Here is a 23,418-nt window from a genome sequence, read left to right as displayed (position 1 = left end):
GATGAAAACTGTTGAAGTTCTTACTAACTACAGGTCTTGCTGAATCCGTCTTTTACTGTCTAAGTATAAGCTATCATACCTTTCTTGCAGAATCCTTACCTTGAGTACCTAGTGAATCACAGTAACTAATTGCACTTACAATTGTCACTTTTTCTTCTTGAGCTCAGCTGAATGATCCAGTTCTTTGAGCCATTGCTTGTAGGTCTGATTAACCATTCCTTATAGACTAGTTTACTGCCTTTTGCTCTGGTGACACTAGACCTAAGAACAAGATAGTGGAGGAAGAAGATAGAGGAGAGGAGAGAAAAGGGGGATCTGGTAACCCTTTTGCCATAGTCTTCCCCTTGTTCACCCAAATTTTGTCTGCTTTGTTAAATATCATAACACAATGGAAAGTGAGTAGCAGCTTATTAATTGCCATACTCCAGGGAATCTTTCTGCCTTTGTTTTCTTTACCACAGTATCACTACCTGAAAGAATCATGTTTACTTATCTATTTGTTTTTCATTCATTAATGTATAGCTTGAATCTCCCCACAAGAAGGTAAACTCCAGGAAGCAGGAACCCTGTTTTTCTTGCTGCCTGCATGGACTTGTTCTGTCAATTTTAATTCTGTTCTACCGCACCAAAGTCTGTTGCCCAAAATGAAAAACACACCAGCTACGGATTCCATCTAATGACAGCTCCTTTAACACTCTTGCACCAAGCCTCCTTTAACTTTTTCTCCTCTCTTTCCATATGTCCCTCCGTGTCCCTCCTCACTCTTCAGTTTTCAATTTATCAGTTCCTGTTAAAGCAAGAACTTCAGATTATTCTGTGATAATGGGATCATTCACTATAAACCTGTCCTGTGATCTTATCTCCCCTGGTCTTGATAATGTATGCCATGAATCATGTCTCTTTCAATTTCTGATGTTAAATCTCTTTCTACATTAGCCTTTTCTGTCCAACTCCCTATTACTTTTTTTTTCAAGTCTGTCTTTCATGCTTCATATGGAGGTGACTCTTTTGGCAGAAATTGGTTCTATTTATGTGATAGCTTCTAATGAAATTCTTAGTTTATATGATGTTTTTCTATTTTTTCAACTTTTTTCTTGGAATAGGGGTTGCATTTTTCTGTTTGTTTTTGTTTTGAATCCTAAATCTGAATAATGCTCCATCATAGGCTGCCCCTCCTGCAGCTCATTGTTTCCTAATGTACTGGTTTTCTTAAATCTCTTTTTCCTGCTTGCGATTCATCTTGAATGCAAATGTAAAATAATAGACAATAATTATAGCTGCTGCTGTTATTACACATTGGATAATTGTAGCTGCTATTAGATGTTAGAAATATCTTAATAAAAATTATTTTGCATATTAGGCTGTATTTTGGGATAGTGGCTTTTTATAAAACTAACATATTGAGGTAAATATTCTGATACAGACATATCTTCTATGCACATTTGCTAGTCCTTGGGCAAGTGAAAGCAAATCTTTGTAAGATGCACTGTTACCTTTATAGGTGTGTTGCCCAAATCTTCTGGGTACCTCACTCTCCCTAAGCATTTACTCATGAGTTTTCTAATCACTCTGACCCTCCCCAACCTTCAAAAAATGGCTTTCTCTCTGAAAATGTGCTATGTTCCTTATTTAGGTACCTTCCTAAAGCTGTTAGTGGAAGAAATAGGAAAAATCTAGCATCATCTTGAGTACTAGTACATTTTTCCTTTTATCAAATATTTGATAAATTGGAATTACCTGTGGTTCCACTCAGAACTCTTAATGAACAGGAAAGTTATATATTTGGTGGGTTGTCAGCTTCATCATTGATCAATTATTGAGTGTCACTATATACCCACTGCTCCGCTACGCTCTGGGAGCAAAAATAGAGAGTTTATACTTTCAGTTCTTTTTTTTTTTTTTTTTTTTTTGAGACTGAGTCTGGCTCTGTCGCCCAGGCTGGAGTGCAGTGGCCGGGTCTCAGCTCACTGCAAGCTCTGCCTCCCGGGTTTACGCCATTCTCCTGCCTCAGCCTCCCGAGTAGCTGGGACCACAGGCGCCCTCCACTTCGCCCGGCTAGTTTTTTGTACTTTTAGTAGAGATGGGGTTTCACCGTGTTAGCCAGGATAGTCTCGATCTCCTGACCTCGTGATCCGCCCGTCTCAGCCTCCCAAAGTGCTGGGATTACAGGCTTAAGCCACCGCGCCCGGCCTTCAGTTCTATATTAATTAATATATTGAAGGCATTTATTGCAATGTCTGACATGAAGTAGAACACAAATGGTAGCTTTTTCCCCCAGTTCAGTTATACAAAAGAAATTCCAAGCTATTTTGCCTTTTACATGTTGTTACTTTTCCTGGCTGAAAATTGGTGGGCCACTGATGAAACCACTCAGGCCTCCTGATGGGAACTGTACGTGTTAAAACTAGATCAGGGTCAACCTCCTGGGTGGGAACACATGGAACTCAATTATACTTGTTTCAGCCACACTGTCCTGCACAGTTAGCATAGGATGATAACTTCGCATTGATATAATTAGTTTCAGAATACAAAAGAATGGATTCAGAATACAAAATATTGGCGATGTGCTTGAGGAGGGCTAACTGAACCCCAGCTGTTAGTGAACAGGTAGAAATATGAACCAGCTATTGGTAACAAGGTCACAGGTCACTATTGTCCTAGGCTGCCCAGTTTAAGAAGCCTAGACACATGAGAGATAACATTTTTTTTCATAATTTTTCTCACAAAACATTTACACCTTCTGTGATTTTTTTTCTCAGCCTAGATATGTGATTGCTGGAGTTAATATATGAAAAGTGTGTTATAGAAAAATGTTTTGCTCAAAATAAGTGTTATATGAGTGTTTGCTGTTATTACTATTATTTTTACACACACACACACAAACACATATTTTCCAAGACTTCATTTTTCACATGAATCAAAGTTTTTGTAAAACATGTCTTTGAAATTTTACATTTTAGATCCACTTAGTAAATTGACAAAATGGCAACACTGCAAAACCACTTAAGTTCCAAGAAGGTCTTTAATCATCTCAGTATCTCTTAGTTTGGGGGCCCTCTTCTGAATAGAACCCTTTCTCAAAACTCCTGAAGAAGTTTGTAAAAGGTGAGTTTTATGTTGATACTCAAGATCTTAAATGAAGATAATGACCCTCTTTGCTGTAGGAGGTCCCTAATAAATAACTCTAATTTATCATTTGTTACAAAGGGAATTGGACCTGCTTCCTGTTTTCTGGGAGCCCTGTTCAGGAAGGACAATTTCCTGTTAGATTTACAGTGCTAAGATTCTCTATGAGTGGTTAAGGGATGGGTAGCTAATGGGATATTAGCCACTTTCAAATCAATTAAACTTTTATCAAACTTGGAAAAGAAAAACTCCATTGAATAATAAAATATCTCATTGGTCATAGGGAAAAAGAAAAGCATCACCCATTTTTTGTGGCATCTCTTTAGCTGGAACACAAGAGGTGAGGTCATCAGTACAACCACTCAAAAGAACGGTTGATTGCCTATCAGAGGAATCATGTTGATCAAGGTTCAGATTATATAAGCACTGATAAATAGCAATAATAACTAGTATTTGGTGAAGATTTATTCTGTGTTCTCAGTCCTTTACAAACATTATTCCATGTCATTATTTTGTGAAACTATGAAGCATTTTCATAGCTAAAGAGATTCAGAGAGATTCAGAGAGATTAAGTCATGTCATGCAGTATGAGAGAGCAGGTGTATTCTCTAGTTAAGAAGAGGTGGGCTTATAATTTGTTGGAATGCAGAAGGTTTTTCCTCTAAAATTCAGGCACCTCACAAATATAGAATCGATTTTTCAAAAGTTCATTTAAATAATTTCATGTCATATTCTTTACATGTATTACTATTCATTAAGCTAAATTTGTTGCAATTACCATGCAATTTGAGTGGTTTTTCGGTGTGCTGTTTTGAGAAAAGATCAAGGGATTTCTATTGAATTGATATCATTAACCACATTAGGAATAAAGATATGTATATTGAACAAGGTGCATCTTTTCATTAAATAAGTATCACGATCATTTAAAGGACTATCTTGCTAGATCATATTTTTAGAGCTTGACTAGAAAATAATTTTGTTCTACATTTAAATGTGTGTTATTTATTATGTAATTATTCAAAAGTGACTTTAATTAGCCCATAATAGGCAACACATTGCTATCAAAATGGAGGATTTTGAGCTGCAGCCAGAAAAACTGTGGCAATGAGTGTTCCATTTGAGGGAACATCTAGAGCATCTCCTGAGTACCAGGCCAGAATCAGTGCTGAGGGCTCAGCTCATCATTCAGGTGCAGGATGGGGCAGGTGGAGTTGGAAATCGATGTGCTAGCTGGGTTTCAGGGTGCAACATGCTGGTGTAGGAAATGTTTTTTCCATATATAGTTAATTATTCAGAACACTGGAGTAAAAGTAAATGGTACATGGTTAAAGTAGCCATTTTATGACAAATGACAAAATCACATGTCATTTTTATTCACTTTCCCCCTGCTTTTCTGAAGGCAGTAAAGTCAGATTAAAAATTACATTGAACAAAGTTAAACAGGCAAGGAAGATTTAGTTGAGGCTATCGCAATAGGGGAGGTGGGCCAGAGTTCAGCCTGAGCACAACTCACTGAAAACAAACAAACAAGAAGGATGGAGAATATTTAATTGCTAGGATGGATGGATTTGGGACCAAGTGTGCTTGCAAATGGGCTTCACCCAAAGGAAATGTAAACAAAGTATCTCATGTTTTCATGACAGGGGGTAGTTTAACAATTTGGAGCCAAGAGCCCACTGAAGTTAGGCTCCTACCCTTCCCACAGAAATTAGGAGATAGGGGTGCTATCTTCTTTGATGTTTATATTATAAAGAGATGGCTCTCCCAAGTCCTGCATATTTACACATCAAAGGGACAGATAAAGTATTTGAAATTACAAATGCCCTAAGAAATGGAACGCCAGGGGACCAGAGTCAGGAAGAAGCCTATCTTTGGTTAAGTTGAGATCAACTTTCCCAGCAACCAGTTTTTATTGAACAAAATTAGTTTCTACCAGGAGTCCAGCAGGAAACAAAATCATGAGCAAAAGGTATTTTGTGTGTGTGTGTATGTGTGTGCATATACATGTGTCTTTCTGTTTTGTTTTGTTTTTTAGAATATAGGAATTTGTATTTAATTGAACTATTTTTACCCTTTTGTGAGGTTTGGACTTTTTTTTTTTAAACAATGGTTGTCACAATTTAGAAAAGCTCTTAACATTTTAAAAGAATTGTGACATGCCCCCAGAAATGAATATTAGTTATGGCCAGGACTTTGTAATTACATAGAACTAGTTTGAGATGCAGCCCTTTCCTGATCTTGGGAAAGTTACTTAGTAGTTTTGATGCTCAGTTTCCTTGTCTGTAAAATAGGGGAGAATAGAGTTAATTATGAGATTGGAAAAAGAGGATTCATACATAATGCTTGGCACAGTGTCTGGCACATACCACATACTAAGGGTTTAACAAATAATTGTGACACATCCAATGATAGGTGAAGGACCCACTGCTACTAGCATTGGTTGTGTGCCATTGGAGGCAGTATTCTGCCTTGTGTTGAGGTCCTTCATAAGGCATTGCGCATTTGATCAGAGTAAAAAATCAGCACAGTCTCTTTAGGCATTAGAGAGAATGGGCTGTATTAAAATGTCTTAACTAACATATGATTGGCCACTTAAAATAATTACTTAGCATATAAGTGAGTTTGCTAAGGGAGATTAAGCATTTACCTGAAGTCTGTAAAAAATAGATGGCTGCTAATACAGAAACCTACTACAATAAGAAACAGAAAACTCTGTTCAGTAATGAGTACAGCATAAGTTTTTAGGCAACCTGTATGTATCCAGCCTTAGAGCATTAATAACCAGTTTCACATCGCAATTTCTTATTGGAAGATGCTAAAATATAAGAGCCTTTTAACAGTATGGCACATGTCCTGTTGAGCTTTGGAAGAAGACAACAAGATGCACATCCATGCTCTGAAATATTTAACCACCTTGAAGGGAGGAATGTAGCACTAGTTTAGAAAAAATATAAGGTAAGTTTATCTCTTACAAAAACATGAAATCCAGGAAGGATAAAGTCAGGTTGTCTTGTAATTTGTGTCGAATACCTGTTTTGATAATGAAATTGGCTTCCTGTGGCGTTTTCTTGGTACTTCATTAATTACATTTGCTCAGATGACATCAGAGGTAAGCCAGCATATTCTGAATTCCAATCTACAGGACATGCTGCCTCCGTGAGGAGCCAATATGCTTCCATTGTTGGCGCATATGCTCCACGGAGCAGCAAATGCTACATTTGGCTTTAGCCTTCAGCTCTCATCTCAACACAGTAACTTGTCGATTAGATCACTCTCATCATGAGTTGCTCCTTAGTCATAAACAAAATGTTATAAGAAGCCTGGCACTGGCAATATAATAGCATAGACCAGAATACTTTATTAATTTTCCAGGTTAAAAATGATGTATTAAAGATGCCAGTACAGCCAGAGGCCATTAATTACACTAAAAAAAAAAGGAAAGAAAGAAAATAGGAGAAAGAAAAATACTGATGTTCTCACATCTAAGGACACACTAAAATATTTTCTTTCATTGAGTAAACTTGAGAAATCCCAATGCCTGTGTTCAAATCTCAATTCGGCCACCTACTGTGTAATTAGAGGCAAATCATTGAATCTCTGTGTACTCAACTTTTTACATCTGCAAAATGAAAGGAATAGTGTTCAATACTCATGACATTGCTGCACTGATAAAAATGAGACAATGCTTCTAAAGCACTTAACATAGTCTAAGCTTTGATAATATAAATTAGCTTTTATTAGTAGTACCAGCAAATTAACTAAATAGTAAACCATATCATAAATGGAAATATCCCCAAACACGAAAAGGAAATGTTACTGATGGATACTTTAGCATCTAGCAAGTTTTTCAAAGTATTTCTAAATTCTATCAGCATAAAACTTTTCTCACTAGCTACTAAGACAGGAGCAATGCTTTAGCTGGATAAATTTAGGTTCCTGTGGTAGGAGGAGAGCACATATCCTCTGCTCTTCTTATTTTATTTGTGGAGGGAAAAAAAATTAGGCTTTTTATACTAAACAAAGAGAGAGAGAGAGAAAGGGAGAGTGCTTTTGAGAGAAGAAATGATTAACTTTCCTGCTTCCTTCCTAGGACACTCAGGAATACTCCCAGCAGCGTGACTTACCAGGCACACCTACCCACACAGCCTCCCCACCATGATGGATGCCTTGTCTTTCATATTTCCTAATGCTAGACTTGACACACTTCTCTCTAATGGGCTCAGAGGGGAAGTTGTCTAATCTTTCACCTTAGCTATTGTTCTTTCACCAAAAAGAATATGATCTTTTCCCAACAAAAGAAAATTGAGACAGCAGTAGCTTCATGACAGGAATATAAAGATGATCACCCAAAGCGAACAGACCCAGTTCTAAATCAGGAAAATTGTACACTGCCCCATTACACAGAATGACTCTGGTTTATATAGATGCTGTGCGGGCACCCTGGTGGAGGAGGGGTGCACCTAGGACCCAGCATGCAACTCTGCAGTGGAAAGTCTACTTTGGATTTCATCCAGAGTACACTGTGCAATTCCAGAGCAGGGAAGGAAGTGGGGAAAAATTGACTTAACAATTTTAGAAAGAAACAATGAAACCTAATCAAAGGAGTTTTTACCAATATAATAAGCCTTGCTGTCAGCTATTTATTACCAAAGAATAGTCTTAGATGATTGATTTTATGACACCTAAAACATAAAATACCATAATAAAATTTTGAAAGAGAGAGAAATGTAATTCACTCCAACCATAGGAGCCAGAGAGCACTGATCCATTAAAGATAGAATGTCTCACAGAAAAATAGGAACAAGCTCCACATGCAGCACCACAATGAATGGCCTGAAACAACATGCCCTACAATGCAAATGACCATTTTTGCCACCTGAATTCACAAGGCTTCCATTCATGAAGGGAAGTCCTCAAATACAACTACTCCCAGGGAGATAATGTCCTTGATGGTCACTGCCGCAGCTGATTGAGACACTGTGTGTGGTACATATTGCAGAACTGTGTAATTGTTGGGACAGCTGCTGATTCAGTACCTTTTGTGTGGAAGATGTAGAGAAAACAATCAGATGATCACTGTTTTTACAAAGTCCTCATCCTCCTCAGATACTTTCATATTGAATGCCCTACCTGATCTGATGCCCACAGTAACCCTGGGATATAAATAATTTATGTGTCATTATCATGTTTCTGATAAAACAATGTTAGCAGAGGATAATGAACTGCGAACTGTCACTCAAAAAGTTAGGTACAGGACCTAGACTAGAACCTAATCTATAATTTGATATTCTTTTTACCACTCTTCACTGCTTTTCGAAGATTCTGTGGGAATGTTAACTCCCACAGCAAAGAGCAGAGAGTTGGCAGCAGGTGAAGAGGAATGTGGCTGGAAGGGGTAGAACTGGGCAACTGCTTAGAAAATACACCTAAAGTGCTAACTGTTTTTACTCTTAACGCAGGAATAAAATCAGAAACAATAACAAATTGATCCACAGTGGTAAATGCATATACACTGAGTATATAAAATGTTAGTAGCCATAGACAGACCTGAGTTTGAATTTTGGCTGTGCCATTTATAAAGTCTAAATAGCCTAATCTCTTTGAGACTTAGTTTTCTTTCCTGTAATGATAATGCCTACACCACAGAGTGTTATAAGGAATAAATTAGATAAAATTTATGTGTAAAGCATACAGCACAGCAACTACCATAGAATAATAGTAAAAGTAGTAGTTGTTAACTAAATAAAATAAGAAACAAAATATAGGTGTTGCAGGGAAGTCATAGTAGCTGTGTTAAGCATCACAGTTGACGATTGAGTAATGTTAAAATATATGGAAGAAAGTAAGAAAGAAGGTTTTGATGAGGGTTTTGATACTTAAGTAAGTTCACACCCAAGTTATTGCTAAAGTTTTCCTAGAACTATTTAATAGCTTGGCTTTACCTATTAATTTGGAAAGGAGGAAGGGAGGAAGGAAAGGAAAGGAAAGGAAAAGAGAAAGGAAAGGGAAGGAAAAAGGAAAGGAAAGGAAAGGAAAAAGGAAGAGAAGGGAAGAATGACTTCAGCATTTTCTTTAATTAGGTTCTCTATTGCCCAGCAGGAGTGTCATGCCGAAATTATGGCTCACTGCACCCCAAACTGCTGGGCTCAAGTGATCCTCCCACCTCAGTCTCCCCAGTAGCTGAGACTACAGGCATGCACCACCATGCGGGGCTAATTTTTTACATTTTTTGTAGAGACAGAATCTCCTCCCTTTGTTGCCCAGGCTGGTCTGAAACTGTTGGCCTCAGGCATTACTCCCCGACTCAGCCTCCCAAAGCACTGGGATTACAGGCATGAATTACCATGCCCAGCAACCTCAGCCACTTCTGATAGACAATTGGAAGGAATGGTGCAATATTCACATGTACACACATGCACACATGTACACACATGCACACACATGCACACACATTCACACTTATACTCCTCATTACTCCAGCTATAATGTTGCCATTTTTGTCTTACTATAAACCAGGTTTTCAAAAAATTTCTAGTTTCAAGCCTTAAGGATTTTGTGGAATAAAACTCATTTTCTGTAAAGATAGATTATTCAAATTTCTATATATATAAAAGGAAAGTGATCTTAAGAAAAGTGATTTCTGGATGTATATATTTTTGGATGTTGTAGTCAATGAGCTCCCAGGAAGAGAAGCTATTTTGGTATCAAGAAGCTTAGTTGAGTAGAAATCAGTTAATAAGGAATATCATCTACATTTCAAAATATAACTCTTCTTGCATTTTTCTGGAATGTAATACATTTTGATGAAAAACATATACAGACTCTCTGGGCTCCCTAGTTTTGAAACTGATTTTCTCAGTTATTGCCTATGTGGCTTTCTTCTGCTTGACAATTATGGAAAGTTGTGCCAGAGTAATGAGACCCTTTTCAATTCCAATAGCAACAGGACTGAAAAGCACCCTAGAAATTTCTACAAGTACTCTGAATTGAAAAAAGAGCCCCAAGTTAGCTGTCAACTATTTGCAATACTGTGGGTGTCAGATGATGGTGATGTAAATAAGGCATCCAAATGAATCAAACTGCAGACTGATGACTCAGTTAACTTTAAATAGCTTAGTGACTTTAGTCATTGGGATTAAGTGACATATTACCTTGAAGCATAGGGAAAGCAGATACAATATTTTAATTATTGTACATTGATCCCAATTCTCCCAAGCACAGAAGAAGTGATTTCTGATTTAATGAAATAAATATTACATTTATCCTTTATACTGAAGATATTACAAAGGTTTAAGGTTAGAGAAATAGTGAGTTAAAATATTTTATAAAGAAATATGCGATGTTAATGTCAGTGTTCAGCCCCCTTGCTTAGCACTTTTACTCAAAACTTTAAAATCGAGGGTCTCTCACTTTCTTGCTCTGTCTCCCAGGCTGGAGGGCAGTGACATGATCGTGGCTCATTGTATTCTTAAACTCCTGGACTCAAGTGACCCTCCTACCTCAGACTCTTGAGTAGCTAGGACTACAGGTGTGCACCACTATGCCCAACTAATGTTTGTTTTAATTTTTTCTAGAGACAGTGTCTTGCTCTCTTTCCCAGGCTGGTCTTGAACACCTGGCTTCAAGCAATCCCCCATCTCAGCCTCTCAAAGTGCTGCGATTACAGTTGTGAGCCACAGTTCTTGGCTTTCACACTTTAATGATTAGATTCAACCTAGTTTGCCCTTGAAATTTTATCAACTTACAAATTTTTTCTTCTAATTATACATAAAACCTACAGTTTTCAGCCAGTGTGTTCAATCTTCGTTAGAGTTTGGAAGGTAAGAGAACTAATAAGAAAAAGAAACAAAGTCACAGGAAACTGTCAAAGGACCAACAATGTAGTTGAAAAAAGACAAAACAATTGAATGAAATATTTAAGTGAGATTTTACAATAGTATAGAATTAACGTTAAAATTAGTGATGTGATATACGGTTGAGAGAATTTATTTATTTAAAAAATTTAATAGATGTTATTGGATTCCTTTCTAATAACAATCAAACAATTATTAAGAATATTCTCACCAGCACTGAGATCTCTTCTCCACTTGCTTGTGTGTATTTTTCTCCATACTTCTGGTAGGTTGTTTGTCTTTTTTCCTATCAGTGACACACACTCTGTATTTTAGAGGTATTTACTCTTGGTCCATCATATGTACTACAGATATTTCCCCACTCCTTTGTCATTTTCATTTTGTTAATGATACTATGGCTTTTGTCACATAAAATTGTTATTTATGGGGTCAAATATGCTCATCTTATTATTATGGCTTTATTCCATAGTCTACAGTCTCTGTGATAAATTTCATGTCCACCTTGAAATTTCTTCTCCCTCTCCCTTTAATCTCACTGTGCTACAGCCACTCTGTTTTTTTGTTTTTTTGTTTTTTTGTTTTTTTTTGAGACGGAGTCTCGCTCTGTCGCCCAGGCTGGAGTGCAGTGGCCGGATCTCAGCTCACTGCAAGCTCCGCCTCCCGGATTCACACCATTCTCCTGCCTCAGCCTCCCGAGTAGCTGGGACTACAGGCGCCCGCCACCTCGCCTGGCTAATTTTGTGTATTTTTAGTAGAGATGGGGTTTCACCGTGTTAGCCTGGATGGTCTCGATCTCCTGACCTCGTGATCCGCCCGTCTCGGCCTCCCAAAGTGCTGGGATTACAGGCTTGAGCCACCACACCCGGGCCAGACTGTTCTTTAATTCCTGAAAAGTAAACTCTGTTTCCTCAAGGTCATTCGACATGTTATTTGTAGACTCCTCTGCCCACTTTCACTTGACTACTCTCCACTCATTTTTATCATAAGTGTCACAAATTCAGAAAGATCTTTCTGATTCTGCAGTTGCAATCAGAAACCTTTGTCCTACTCCTGCATGGTACCTACAGTTTTCCTTCGTCATGCATATCCCAGCTGTTACTTTAACTGTGTGATTCCTTCTCTTATGCCTCTCTGCCTCACTATATTTTAAGGTCCATGAGGACATATACATCAAGTTTGTTTGGTTATCTCCTATACCCTCAAGACCTCATATAGTCCCTGGAATGTTAACTATAGCTCATTATATATTTGTTGATAGAAGGAGGGTATTAGAGAAACAAATCATAAAAGATGGGATATTTGAGCCAAGTTTTGAGAAAATAAGTACGATTTAAACAGGGAGGAGAGAAAAGGTTATATGAGCAAGGCATAAAAGTTGAACTGTTGTGGGCATGTGGGGACTTGGGGACAGCAATAATATATGACTGTAACTTCCTTTGACAAATATGGAAGACAAATTGGAGTCGGTGGCTGTGAACAGACTATGAATGGCCATGAGAATAGTAAGGACATTGCACCACAATGGATGCAAACCACAAGGATACAATGACTATGTAAAAAGTCTATGAAGCTTATAGACGACTAAGCTGTAGACGTATAGTTTACAACATACTGAATAATTGAAGAATAAGATTTGTAAACAGCATGATCCTATGGCTCCCCCTGGAGATGAGGGAGATTGTGCATGTTCTCTGCTTATTCATTTTCAGTGTCACCAAGGTCATACAGAGTGTGGATGTCCATTGTCTCCTCTGTTCCATGTGGTACCATTTGAGGTAGCAGCCTGTCCTAGTTGGGTTTCTCTATCGTGCAGGCACGTGATGAGTTTTCCGGTGTATAGCATCCCTTCCCATTCAATACCTAGATCTCTGGAGAAGATAATGAACCTCTCAATATCAGAGTGGTGGCCCCTTAACTGCCCTTCAAACACATGCTTTGGTGGTTTTGAAAGAAGCAGAGGAAAATGTCAGAGACAGCAGCCAGGCAGGTAGCAAAGGTTTATTGATTTCCAAGTTATTTCTAAATCTCCGATGTATTGGGGAAGGGCTAAGATGTGTCAGACATGTCCTCTCTCAAGACTTGTCTGACCTCCATAAGTGAACTTAAGAATGTGCAGGCATAGGTGGAGTTGGTGGGAGGGAGAATGGAGGGAATTTGAAACATCCAGCATCCCTCACTTCTCACAAAACCACAGCATGAGTCGAAATTAATGCATGTCATATAAATCACTGTGTACCTGCTTTCCTACAAATATAGCATTTAAACATGGCTTCTTATGAATGATTGCATCATAATTGTTTCTTCTGGCCTACATTGTATTGAAGCAAACAAATGGGAAAAAGTAATAAACTTTGAGTTGTTTTTTTTCCAAATGGGGAAGAGAAAAACTGTGCTAATCTCAATTCACAAACACCCCAGGAGGCTAGAATTCCAATTTTCTTTTCACAGTATTAATGAAACTGAGTACTGGAAAAGTCAAATCTTCCCCTATAAATCCAAAATAATTTTCAAGGCTGGCCTAGAATTATAATAACTTCTACATCTATTAGACACAGTATATAGAACCCTGGCCTAATGAGATCATTTTAGGCAACTCTTTTTCCTAGGTGGGGTGGAGACAGAAATTTAAAATCTATTACTTTAAGCTTAATTTATAAGAAAACCAGAAAGACTGGTCAGAAACTCTTAGTGAGAAGAAATTCAGTAAATGCTTCTTGCCAAGAGTATTTTTTTAAAAGGATCATTACAAGACAGGACATCTAACAATTCTGGTTAGCAGAATGATATATGCTGGGCATTATGGAGTTTAATGATCCTTTATGATCCCCTCTTGATCTTAACTATATAACCTGTATTTGTTTGTTTTTTAACCACTAGCATGTTTTATTCTTTTTTATTTCCTAAGACTGGTAGTTTCTTACAATCTTTTTCTCAAAGCTCAAAAGCTGAATTTTCATTGTCATCAGGTTATAATGATACACTTACTTTATCCTTGGTGTGCCAGGTTCATAGTTGACGACATACACATACATTAACAGTCTATACTGAAGAAATAAAACAAGCCCAAAAAATTACCTAGAAACTACAATGTAACCTTGAAAGTTAACTTTGGAACCAATATATATATATGTAAGATTACAGTGGAAGAAAAGCTCATTCAAGTATACAAAATAATTTCATAAAAGTGACAATTTGAGTGATAAAAAGAGCATCTGATGGCATGCTAATGCCTTGATGAACTTGTCAATAGAAAGACAAGGTCCCACCACCCACCAAACCCCATTCTATATCAGGAATTAGGATTATAAACACCATTTATCATGCAGAGTTGCAAAAACATAGATCAAGAGCAGTTTTCTTTAATGACAATAATTGATTGCTGTGTTTCCAATTTCAGAAAGAAAAATGAAGGATGTCACTTACCACTGCAAAGTGAAATCTCCTTGGAAAAATTTATTAATATTCAAAAATGTACCTTTCAAATTGCTTAGTATTGTAGCACTTCAGTTGTGAATCATTGTCCTCAGTAATTGCAATCTTTAACTTCTATTTGCATACGCTAAGGTATGATTAGATATAATCAAACAATGCAAACTGATAAATACAATGCCAAGTTTAATGGCTTAATATGCCCCCATCATATCATCATATGTATCACAAAAGTTTTTTAAATTAGTGATCAAATATTATTTGTTTTGACAAAGCATACAATTTTATCTGCAAGCAAATTTAGAAAGTTACATTTTAAAGTAATCATGCCAATATGAAACACAAAACCTGTTCTGCTGAAATAATCACACGTAGACACTTGTGCCAGTAAGAATTATTTTACATTGTGTTTTGAAATTAGGAAATTGACAATAAATTTTGTGGTTTATTGAACACCTTCCTGAGTAATACACCAATCCAAGAGGCAAACAGTCCTGACCCCTGCTGGCCTGACCTTCTTCATTTACCTGGGGGTGGGGAGGGCCCCCACAAGGATAATTCGGGAGCTGGAAGACCAAGGCACAGAGGCAATAAAGAGGGATAAGTGGGAGGAGAAATAGAGAGGAGCATGAAGGAAGCAACAGAGGGTGCAAGAAGCTGGTAAGAGATGAAGCCTGCACTGACATCCCTGTCTGCTCTGTACTGAAGTCTAATGTGTCTCGAATATATTTTCCCCATGTATTTCTTAATTGGATCTAAATTTGTTCTAATTTGAGGAAATGATTTTCTTTCACAGATACAGTATCAAAGACTATCAAAAATAAAGAAATAACACATAGGGCGATTTCCTTTCCTGTTGTTGTAGTTTGAAATAACTATCTCAGCAAAAGACAAATTAAAATCTGAAAGATTTATTTTTTAATTTTTAATTCAGAGCAACAGTTGCATTTATTTTTTCTATGTGATAAGGCACTAAAATATGCCTTTAGCATTAGCTATTCATTTTCCACAATGAGTTATCATCTGAATTATCATTGGATATGAACAAATTGATTTAGACTATAATGCAGAAATACGTTACTAACTGTCCAAACACTTGACAGCTTATGTTTACCTAAGTTACCACAATGTTAATTAGACAACAAAAAACAAGAAAATTCATAGGATTCTTGATAAATCTACAGGGACAAAGCAGACCATGGGGGAAACTTCTAGAGACCACCATATCTTACCAAATGCTAGGAGAGAGAGGAAGGATTAAAAGCTACTTTTCAGTGGTCCTTTAAGGTAAAATGCTTTATCAGTGCAAGAGTCCCAGGAATTTTTCTATAGCCATTTCGCTAAATGAATCTCAGAAGTGAGTAGGAAAGAAGTGAATACAAATATGAAATGGGTCATAATTATTGCACTGCTCTGTTTCCTTGCTAGAATAATCAGTAGCTTCCAAATCATTTAGGTTAAAAATGCCAGCACAAGTCAAAGCCTTCGTATTGTGATGAAGGTGTGCATTCTCGCTCTCCTCACATGTCAATCCTACTGAAGTTTTCCATTGATCCAAGTTCCTTATATCCCTGGGCCCAATATAACGAACTGGCTACGTCGGCTTAATTTTACCTACACATCAGAGTTAATCTTTGAAGATTCAGGACTTAAAGACTTAAGCTTATTTGTTTGTATTCCATTATTTTAGCTCCTCCTCCTTTATTCTCTTTCACTTGCTTTTTTTAACAAGTTAAATGTTTTTTAACAAGTTATTCTCTTTCACTTGTTTCTTTGTCACATGCTGGAACAAAGAAAGAAAGAAGGGGTGAAAGTAAATTTTAGTTAATTACATTATTCACATTTCAGCACTTCTAAGAACAAAACATGTAGCAGATGGCTTTAATTGTTTTAAAATGTCTTATTTTGGTTTATTATATAGTTTAGAGGGAATGCAAAATTCTTAAATCCATGAAATTAATTATAAGTTTATCTTATTTTTTTCACATTTTCGTAAATGGCTGAGATGACAGCATTTCCCTTTTATATAAATTTCTAACAAATTACATAAAAAGACATTTAATCATATTAGTCATTGATACTATTCTCTATATTTACATTAATATAAATTTTCTTCAGAGATTTTTCAGTGATCATCAAAATAAATCATTAGCGACTATAAGAGAAGCCACATTTATAATTACTGAATATATTTAAATGTCTTCGGCCTTTTATTGCATATCTGGGAGAGATGTCCCATTAACACATAAATATATATATATTTATATTAACACATAAATATATATATTTATATTAACACATAAATATATATATTTATATTAACACATAAATATATATTTATATTAACACATGAATATATATTTTTTTTCTTTTTTTTTTTTTTTGAGACGAAGTCTCACTCTATTGCCAGGCTGGAGTGCAGTGGTGCGATCACAGCTCACTGCAACCTCCACCTCCCGGGTTCAAGCAATTCTCCTGCCTCAGCCTCCCAAGTAACTGGGACTACAGGTGTGCACCACCACACCCAGCAAATTTTTGTATGAGACAGGGTTTCACTATGTTGGCCAGGATGGTCTCCATCTCTTGACCTTGTGATCCACTTGCCTCGGCCTCCCAAAGTGCTGGGATTATAGTCGTGAGCCACCCTGCCCAACCAACACATAAATATTTCTAGTCTTAGAAGAAAAGTCAAGAAAAATTTCACTTAGCCTTCCTATTTGAAGCATAAATAGAAAAAGAATATTAATCAGTCAGACATGGGAGTATTCCAAACATACCTACAATAATATCTGCTATGATGGTTATTAAAATTTTAATGTGAATCAGGGAAAAGAAAGATAACATGTTTATTGGGTCTATTTAATTTTGGTAGAGCTTTTGTAGGTTATATTTTTAAGAAACATGATATTTAGAATTTTTACATCTGGGTTTTGTATAGAGATATTTTTAGGCCTCATATGACTTAAGCAACAATTTGGCTAGTGTTGCAAAAAAGAAAATATTTTCCTTAAACGGGAGATGTTTTCAAATGTGTATGGCACAGTTGAAGGATTTCAGGCTTTGTTGTGGTCTTTGTGACCTCATTCTTATTTTAACACAAATAGGCTATGTGCATAGTTGTTTTGAAAACCTCTCAGAAATATTGTAGCAGATAAAAATAAAATAAATGTTTTTTTGATAAGATAGTCCATTTTTGATACCAATTCCTTATCAAAAAAATACATGTCTATTCTTAGTATACAAAATATAAACCCTCCATTCCATCAAAATTCTCCAATTTTACTGTCATAAGCTAAATGATTCAAATGTTATCTCCATTCTCCCTATTCCCTTCTGTCAGACAAAGTAAAAGTGAGGTAATTGTGAAAATGTGTTTAAAATGAAAGCATTCCATCAGGTTGGAAAAAAATGATTTAGGTAATATTTAAATAAAATTCCCTTTTTAGCTCTCGAGACACCATAGTAAAAGAATGCTCTGTAAAATGAAAGTTTTCATTTAGTGAAAGCAGCTGAGCTAATTGGCACACTTTGGTAAAGATGACTGTATTTAAAAGAGAAAGTGCTGCCTTTGGTTTGTCAGGTAGTGACAGAGTTACTGCAGGAGATTCTATTCTTCATGAGAGAAAATTAATTCCTGTAATCAAATACTGTGGATTACAGTCTTTGTCTCCTTCCACCTTGGCCACAGAAGCAACTCCAAAGCTTTTTATTAAGCCACACTCCATGGGCTTTTGTAAAACAAGCAAGGACATATACAGCATAAAAAATTTCACCTGCTACGTTTTGTAGCACCAGAACATAGCATATTGCGAATTTGAGACTGAGAGCTACTACCTTGGAAATGGCTATATTTGTTAAGACTTTATTTGGAGAAGGAAAGGAAAATCACAGAAACACACACACACATACACATTTAGGCAAAAGAAATCTTGGTGATATTTGAAAATGGAATTACAGAGCCGTATAGAGCCATATGTTTGGTAAAATGATTCCCAGTAATTAACAAGAACTTTTGCAGAAATATTAAAACTAATTACTAAATGATGTTTAGTAGTAGTGAAATAAAAGCATAATTTTAGTCTTCTTAAGTTTTCAGTTCTTACATACACACGAACACACACTCATACACATACATCCTATCTAATATATATGCAATCGAGATTATTTAAGTTCATTATGCATAATTGGCAAATAATCGTGTTTTGAAAGTTGTAGCATTTTTAAAACATTACATCTGAAAAGTAATATTTTTATGTAGGACAAGTGAGAGGATAGAGATTCAGGGAAAAGCAGAAAACACAATTCACAAGGAAAAAATGACCTACAGTCAGAGTAGGATAGAATCTTCTTCTCTCTCTACAGTTTCTATCCTTTAGTATCAAAAAAGTTTGTTATATATAGAGGAAAAGAGCTGCTCGTTCTCCTCCTATCTACCAATTAAATCTCAGGTCCATTCTTCCCCATCGATCAATTTCAGTGTCTGACCAAGCCTTCAAGAAGATATAGGCACCCCAAAATCCATTGTTGTCATCCAAGAAAGAACCTTACTTATACTTTGGGAAGAATGAAGAAGGGTTTTGTCAGTTGAATAAAACTAACCAGTCTTCTATTATTATCTATTAGGTAGTTCTGAGTTTTGACTAAAAAATCAATCTAGACTGTATTTAAAACTGAGAAAGAATATTTTATTACTTTCTTCTCCAAAGTTTAGCTTGGGAGCTCCCCAATCAATTAATAAAATACACACATACTTAGGTAAACAAGTAAATCTCCAACAAAATGGAAATTAGTCTATTTTCGTTTATAAAAATGTAACTAAAGTTATACTTTAAAAAGGAGACAGTTAAAATGTGTGAATTATCTTATTGTTCAATACTGTATTCTTTAAAATACAAGGGAATATGATTTCTAAAGTAGTCCTAAATTTAGTTTTCCTGATTCAGTCTAGTTAGACCTATGTTCTAGAGCAACACCAATTTGATTCTTATGATTCCCTCTAGTATTATAGGGTAGGGCTGTTCTGCTTTTCTTTATGTTGGGTTTGTGGTTTTTCCACTTAACCCACCAACATGGCCCTTTAGAGCTAATTGGGATTTATTTAGGGCAATGCTTACAGAACTCTGTAAACAAAATTGATTTGTGAAAAAGAAGACATAGCAACAAATCTCTCTCAGAGAACTTTGAATCATAGTCCCTAGTTTTTAGTACCCATGAGGCAGAGGGATGGCTACAGGTATCAACAGGATACCTTTCCTAACGCATAGGTGCTGTTAGAAATAGGTAATAAATGTGAATGTAGCTCTCTGGTATTCAGTGAACTCAATGATCACTTTGTGTTTGTTCTCATCCTCTTTTCTATAGCCAACCCAACCCGAGCAGGCGGCAGAGAGCCGTACCCAGGCTCAGCAGAAGTGATCCGGGAGTCCAGCAGCACCACGGGTATGGTCGTTGGGATAGTAGCTGCTGCCGCCCTGTGCATCCTTATCCTCCTCTATGCCATGTACAAGTACAGAAACCGGGATGAAGGCTCATACCATGTGGACGAGAGTCGAAACTACATCAGTAACTCAGCGCAGTCCAATGGGGCTGTCGTAAAGGAGAAACAACCCAGCAGTGCGAAAAGCGCCAACAAAAATAAGAAAAACAAGGATAAAGAGTATTATGTCTGATCCCAAGATCTTAAATGGACACTTGTATAGAAATAGTCTTCATTTTATCTGAGACATAATATAAACTTATTTACTTTCCTTTTTATGAAGCACATACAAAAGAAGACAGGGAATGCAATCAGGAAGGAAAGACTTTTTAAAAAATAAAAACAAGTATCTCATGCTCTTGTTTCTCAAAAAAGAAAAACAAAAAAACAAAAAACAGGGGCCAATAAATTCCCTAACATCCACAGTGTTTTCATTTACTCTGCTTGTCTTTATGTTGCTGGAACATTTCTAAAAGACAGTGATGACCGCACGCATTCATAAAGCAAAGGAGTATTACAGCATCAAGGCACAACACAGAAACCAACACAAAGCATAACACAAAAAAGAAGCTACCTATGATCCTGGATTTAGCCAAAGTGCTAGCGCTTTCCTGAGAAGTCAGTTAGTCCAATTGCCAGAGAAGACTGTCCTTTTGAGTGACTCAACCTGCAAACCTTTAAGAGTTTGCCGCCTGGTGCAACTGGAGCAGTGGTTGGAACTTGCATTTGAAACAAAGTGCTGGCTTTTTTGAAGACTTGTGTAGGAACACATTCAAAAAGCCCCTTTCTGGTTGTGAGAGAGGAAAAAAAGTATGGAGGCCTTATTTTCAAAAATGTGAAATATAAGGCACATTTTCACACAAAATTTCAAAACAAAAACAAGAGGGCATAGATGCAATCATTGGGAAATTTTCATGCACGCTTATTATGTTATTACATATGTTTATATAAAATCCATCTCTGTGTGCTTTCTGGACTGTGATAAGTGACGTTTTATAGCCTGTTGTATAGAAAATGCAAAATATAACTCTGCTCTTCAGCCATTTTTGGTAAATTCAATGTTATAAGTGTTGCTAAGTATAGGGAGTTTTATGACATCAGAGCAACAATTATTTCATTTGTTTTTTTTTTTTTTGCCACCATTATAAATTGCCACAATTACTTACTTTTATTTTTTAAAGAAATTACAGTGTAGTGTTTATTCTAAGGAAGATATGTATGAATGTATATAAAAAGACTCAGCTACTTTTTTTCTTATATGTACAGCCTTCATTCTGTTGCAATTGAGTTTTAGTACTTGTATGAAAGGTGTGAATTAGAAAGTCAAATATATACATATGTATCTTATAACCTTTTCTCCCTGAAATACATTCCCACATACATTCACTATTTTCACACACACACACACACACACACGAATCCACAGCAATCCATCAGATGTACCAGAAGATCCAAATGTGCATACAGTAGCAAATATTTATTGACATATTGAAAAGCAGGAAGAAAGAGGGTTGTGCCAAGGTATTGATGACAAATGGGGTGATTTGCTTCATTGAGATCTTGCTCCCAGGTAACCCCAAGAAGATTTTAGTCCCTAATGAAATGAACCTTTCCTTATCAAATAGAATATCACTGATATACTGCTGCATGAATAAGAACCATTATGTGGGCAGGTTATGGAAGCAAAATTGATTAATCTACACCTTAACTCTGGCTGCTGCAATTGAAAACTTTCTTTCTAATAAAGTAATATATATATTCTCTGAATCTGATGTGCATGATGAACATTTCTGGAAAGTAAACATTTTCTCAACTAAGAAAGTATTTTTCAGTAATTTTTTATTCTGTATTACCCATTTAAGAAAATCATTCTCTGTTAATTATTGACTATGTTTTAACTTTTCTGGTTTTACATATATATCATTAAATATAGTTTTAGTTTAACACATTAAGTAGTAGAAAAGTATAGATTATACACTTGTTTTTGCATATTATTCACTGATGTTCACAGCAATAAATTATTAATATGAGAAGGTAGTGCAAAAGAAATGCATTATTAGATTGCAAGTTGATGCTTCAGTAAAAATTGGTTGCATTACTTGAATACCTTCTAAAAGAGTGATAATAAATTTTGTAGAAGAGAAGAATACCTTTACAATTAGCTTTAATCAGCAAAGGCAAAAAATGCAAAACATCTTTTGTGATACTTTAGTTGATGAAAAAAAGCCAAGAAGTGGCCTGGATTTCAGATATACAGCACCTTAGAAATATGTATAATTCATAGCAAATCACCACTATCTATGGTTGCCAAGTAATTGTTGTGAAAGAATCTTAATGGCTTTTTATGACCCAGAAAGTAGAAGGTATACAATGAAAATTTAATATCCATTACTTCTTTTCTAGATTTTCTTTTTTTTTTTTTAATTTGCCATGTTAAAGAATTCATGAGTCTTTTCTTTTCCCCCGTCTCATTCAGTCTTACTCAGGGAAAGCCAGTAAAATAAGAAGGGAAGTGTAAAACTACTAATTTACAGCTTGAAGGGTTTTTTTTTTTTTGGTTTTGTTTTGTTTTTAAGGTTGCTTTTCTATTTTATCTATTAAGCTTGAACCAGTTTCCATCTGGATAGATTCTAAAATATAATAGAAAATAAATTGAATAATGGTAATTTTAAGCAGTATATCTATGAAATGTGTTGTTTGGGATTGATTTCAATGTTTCTCCCCAGCATAAATTTTAAAGTTACATGCAATGATATAGTTTATTATCAGTAAGATTATTTCTAATATTATTGGCTTACACAGACTCACTCTAGCAAAACTTATTTTTTCCTGAATGGAAAAAGAAAAGAGGGGAACAGAGTTAGAAGGAAAAAATGACTTGAATCCCAAGTATCTTCATACCAAACATATCAGGGTTCCATGCATAGTTTGCAGTTGATTGAGGATTTCACACTACTTGGCATAAATTTGATTACATCTCTAGACTGTAACTTTTCTGATTGATTATGCTTCTTTTTTATCCATGTAATGTATTGCCTTTTTTAAAACAACAAATACTACAATAATGTGTGAAGTGGTCAATCCCTAAAACATCAAAGAAAGGCCACAAAACCCTACCCTTCTAGTGCTTTGTGTGATTGGGTATCTAAGGGGTTTTCTTCTTCTTTTTTTATTTGTTTGTTTTTCTGTTGCAAGGCCAATTTATCCATTATTGGAAATGCTAAGCAAGTGGAATTTACTGTTTTGTTAATAAAATATTTCTTAATACAACTGTGGATTTATTGATTTAGAAAAGTATATGCGGCACCATTTCATGATGTGGTGAAAGTGGGAAAGTGGTGAAAGTGGGACAGTAAGGAAGACTGCATCTGAAGGGAAGACCCATCCTTATATTACAGAGGAAGAATGTTGACTCTCTTTTGTCTGAATTTTACTAGTCATTAAACACCTCTATATTCATACAATTAAAGGCAGAGCCACTCAATGTACTTTTGTATACATTTGTTCATCTTGATATGCCAGAAACCATAAACT

At 35.9% G+C, this 23,418-nt stretch overlaps 1 protein-coding gene across 34 annotated transcripts in view; it reads left to right on the top strand.

Moving 5' to 3' along the window:
• Nucleotides 1–23,154, top strand: part of NRXN1 (neurexin 1) — a 1,145,126-nt gene extending 1,121,972 nt beyond the window's left edge. For all 34 annotated transcript variants that reach the window (XM_031655576.1, XM_031655575.1, XM_031655556.1 and 31 more), the window contains one exon: nucleotides 19,770–23,154. In XM_031655576.1, the coding sequence (XP_031511436.1) occupies nucleotides 19,770–20,077 (308 nt within the window). In that variant the 3' untranslated portion in view covers nucleotides 20,078–23,154. The remainder of the gene's footprint in view (nucleotides 1–19,769) is intronic.
• The last annotated feature ends 264 nt before the right edge of the window (nucleotides 23,155–23,418 follow it).

Source organism: Papio anubis, chromosome 14 (assembly GCF_008728515.1).
Source record: "Papio anubis isolate 15944 chromosome 14, Panubis1.0, whole genome shotgun sequence".
Classification (NCBI taxonomy): Eukaryota; Metazoa; Chordata; class Mammalia; order Primates; family Cercopithecidae; genus Papio; species Papio anubis.
This window is presented reverse-complemented; position numbering and strand designations above follow the sequence as displayed.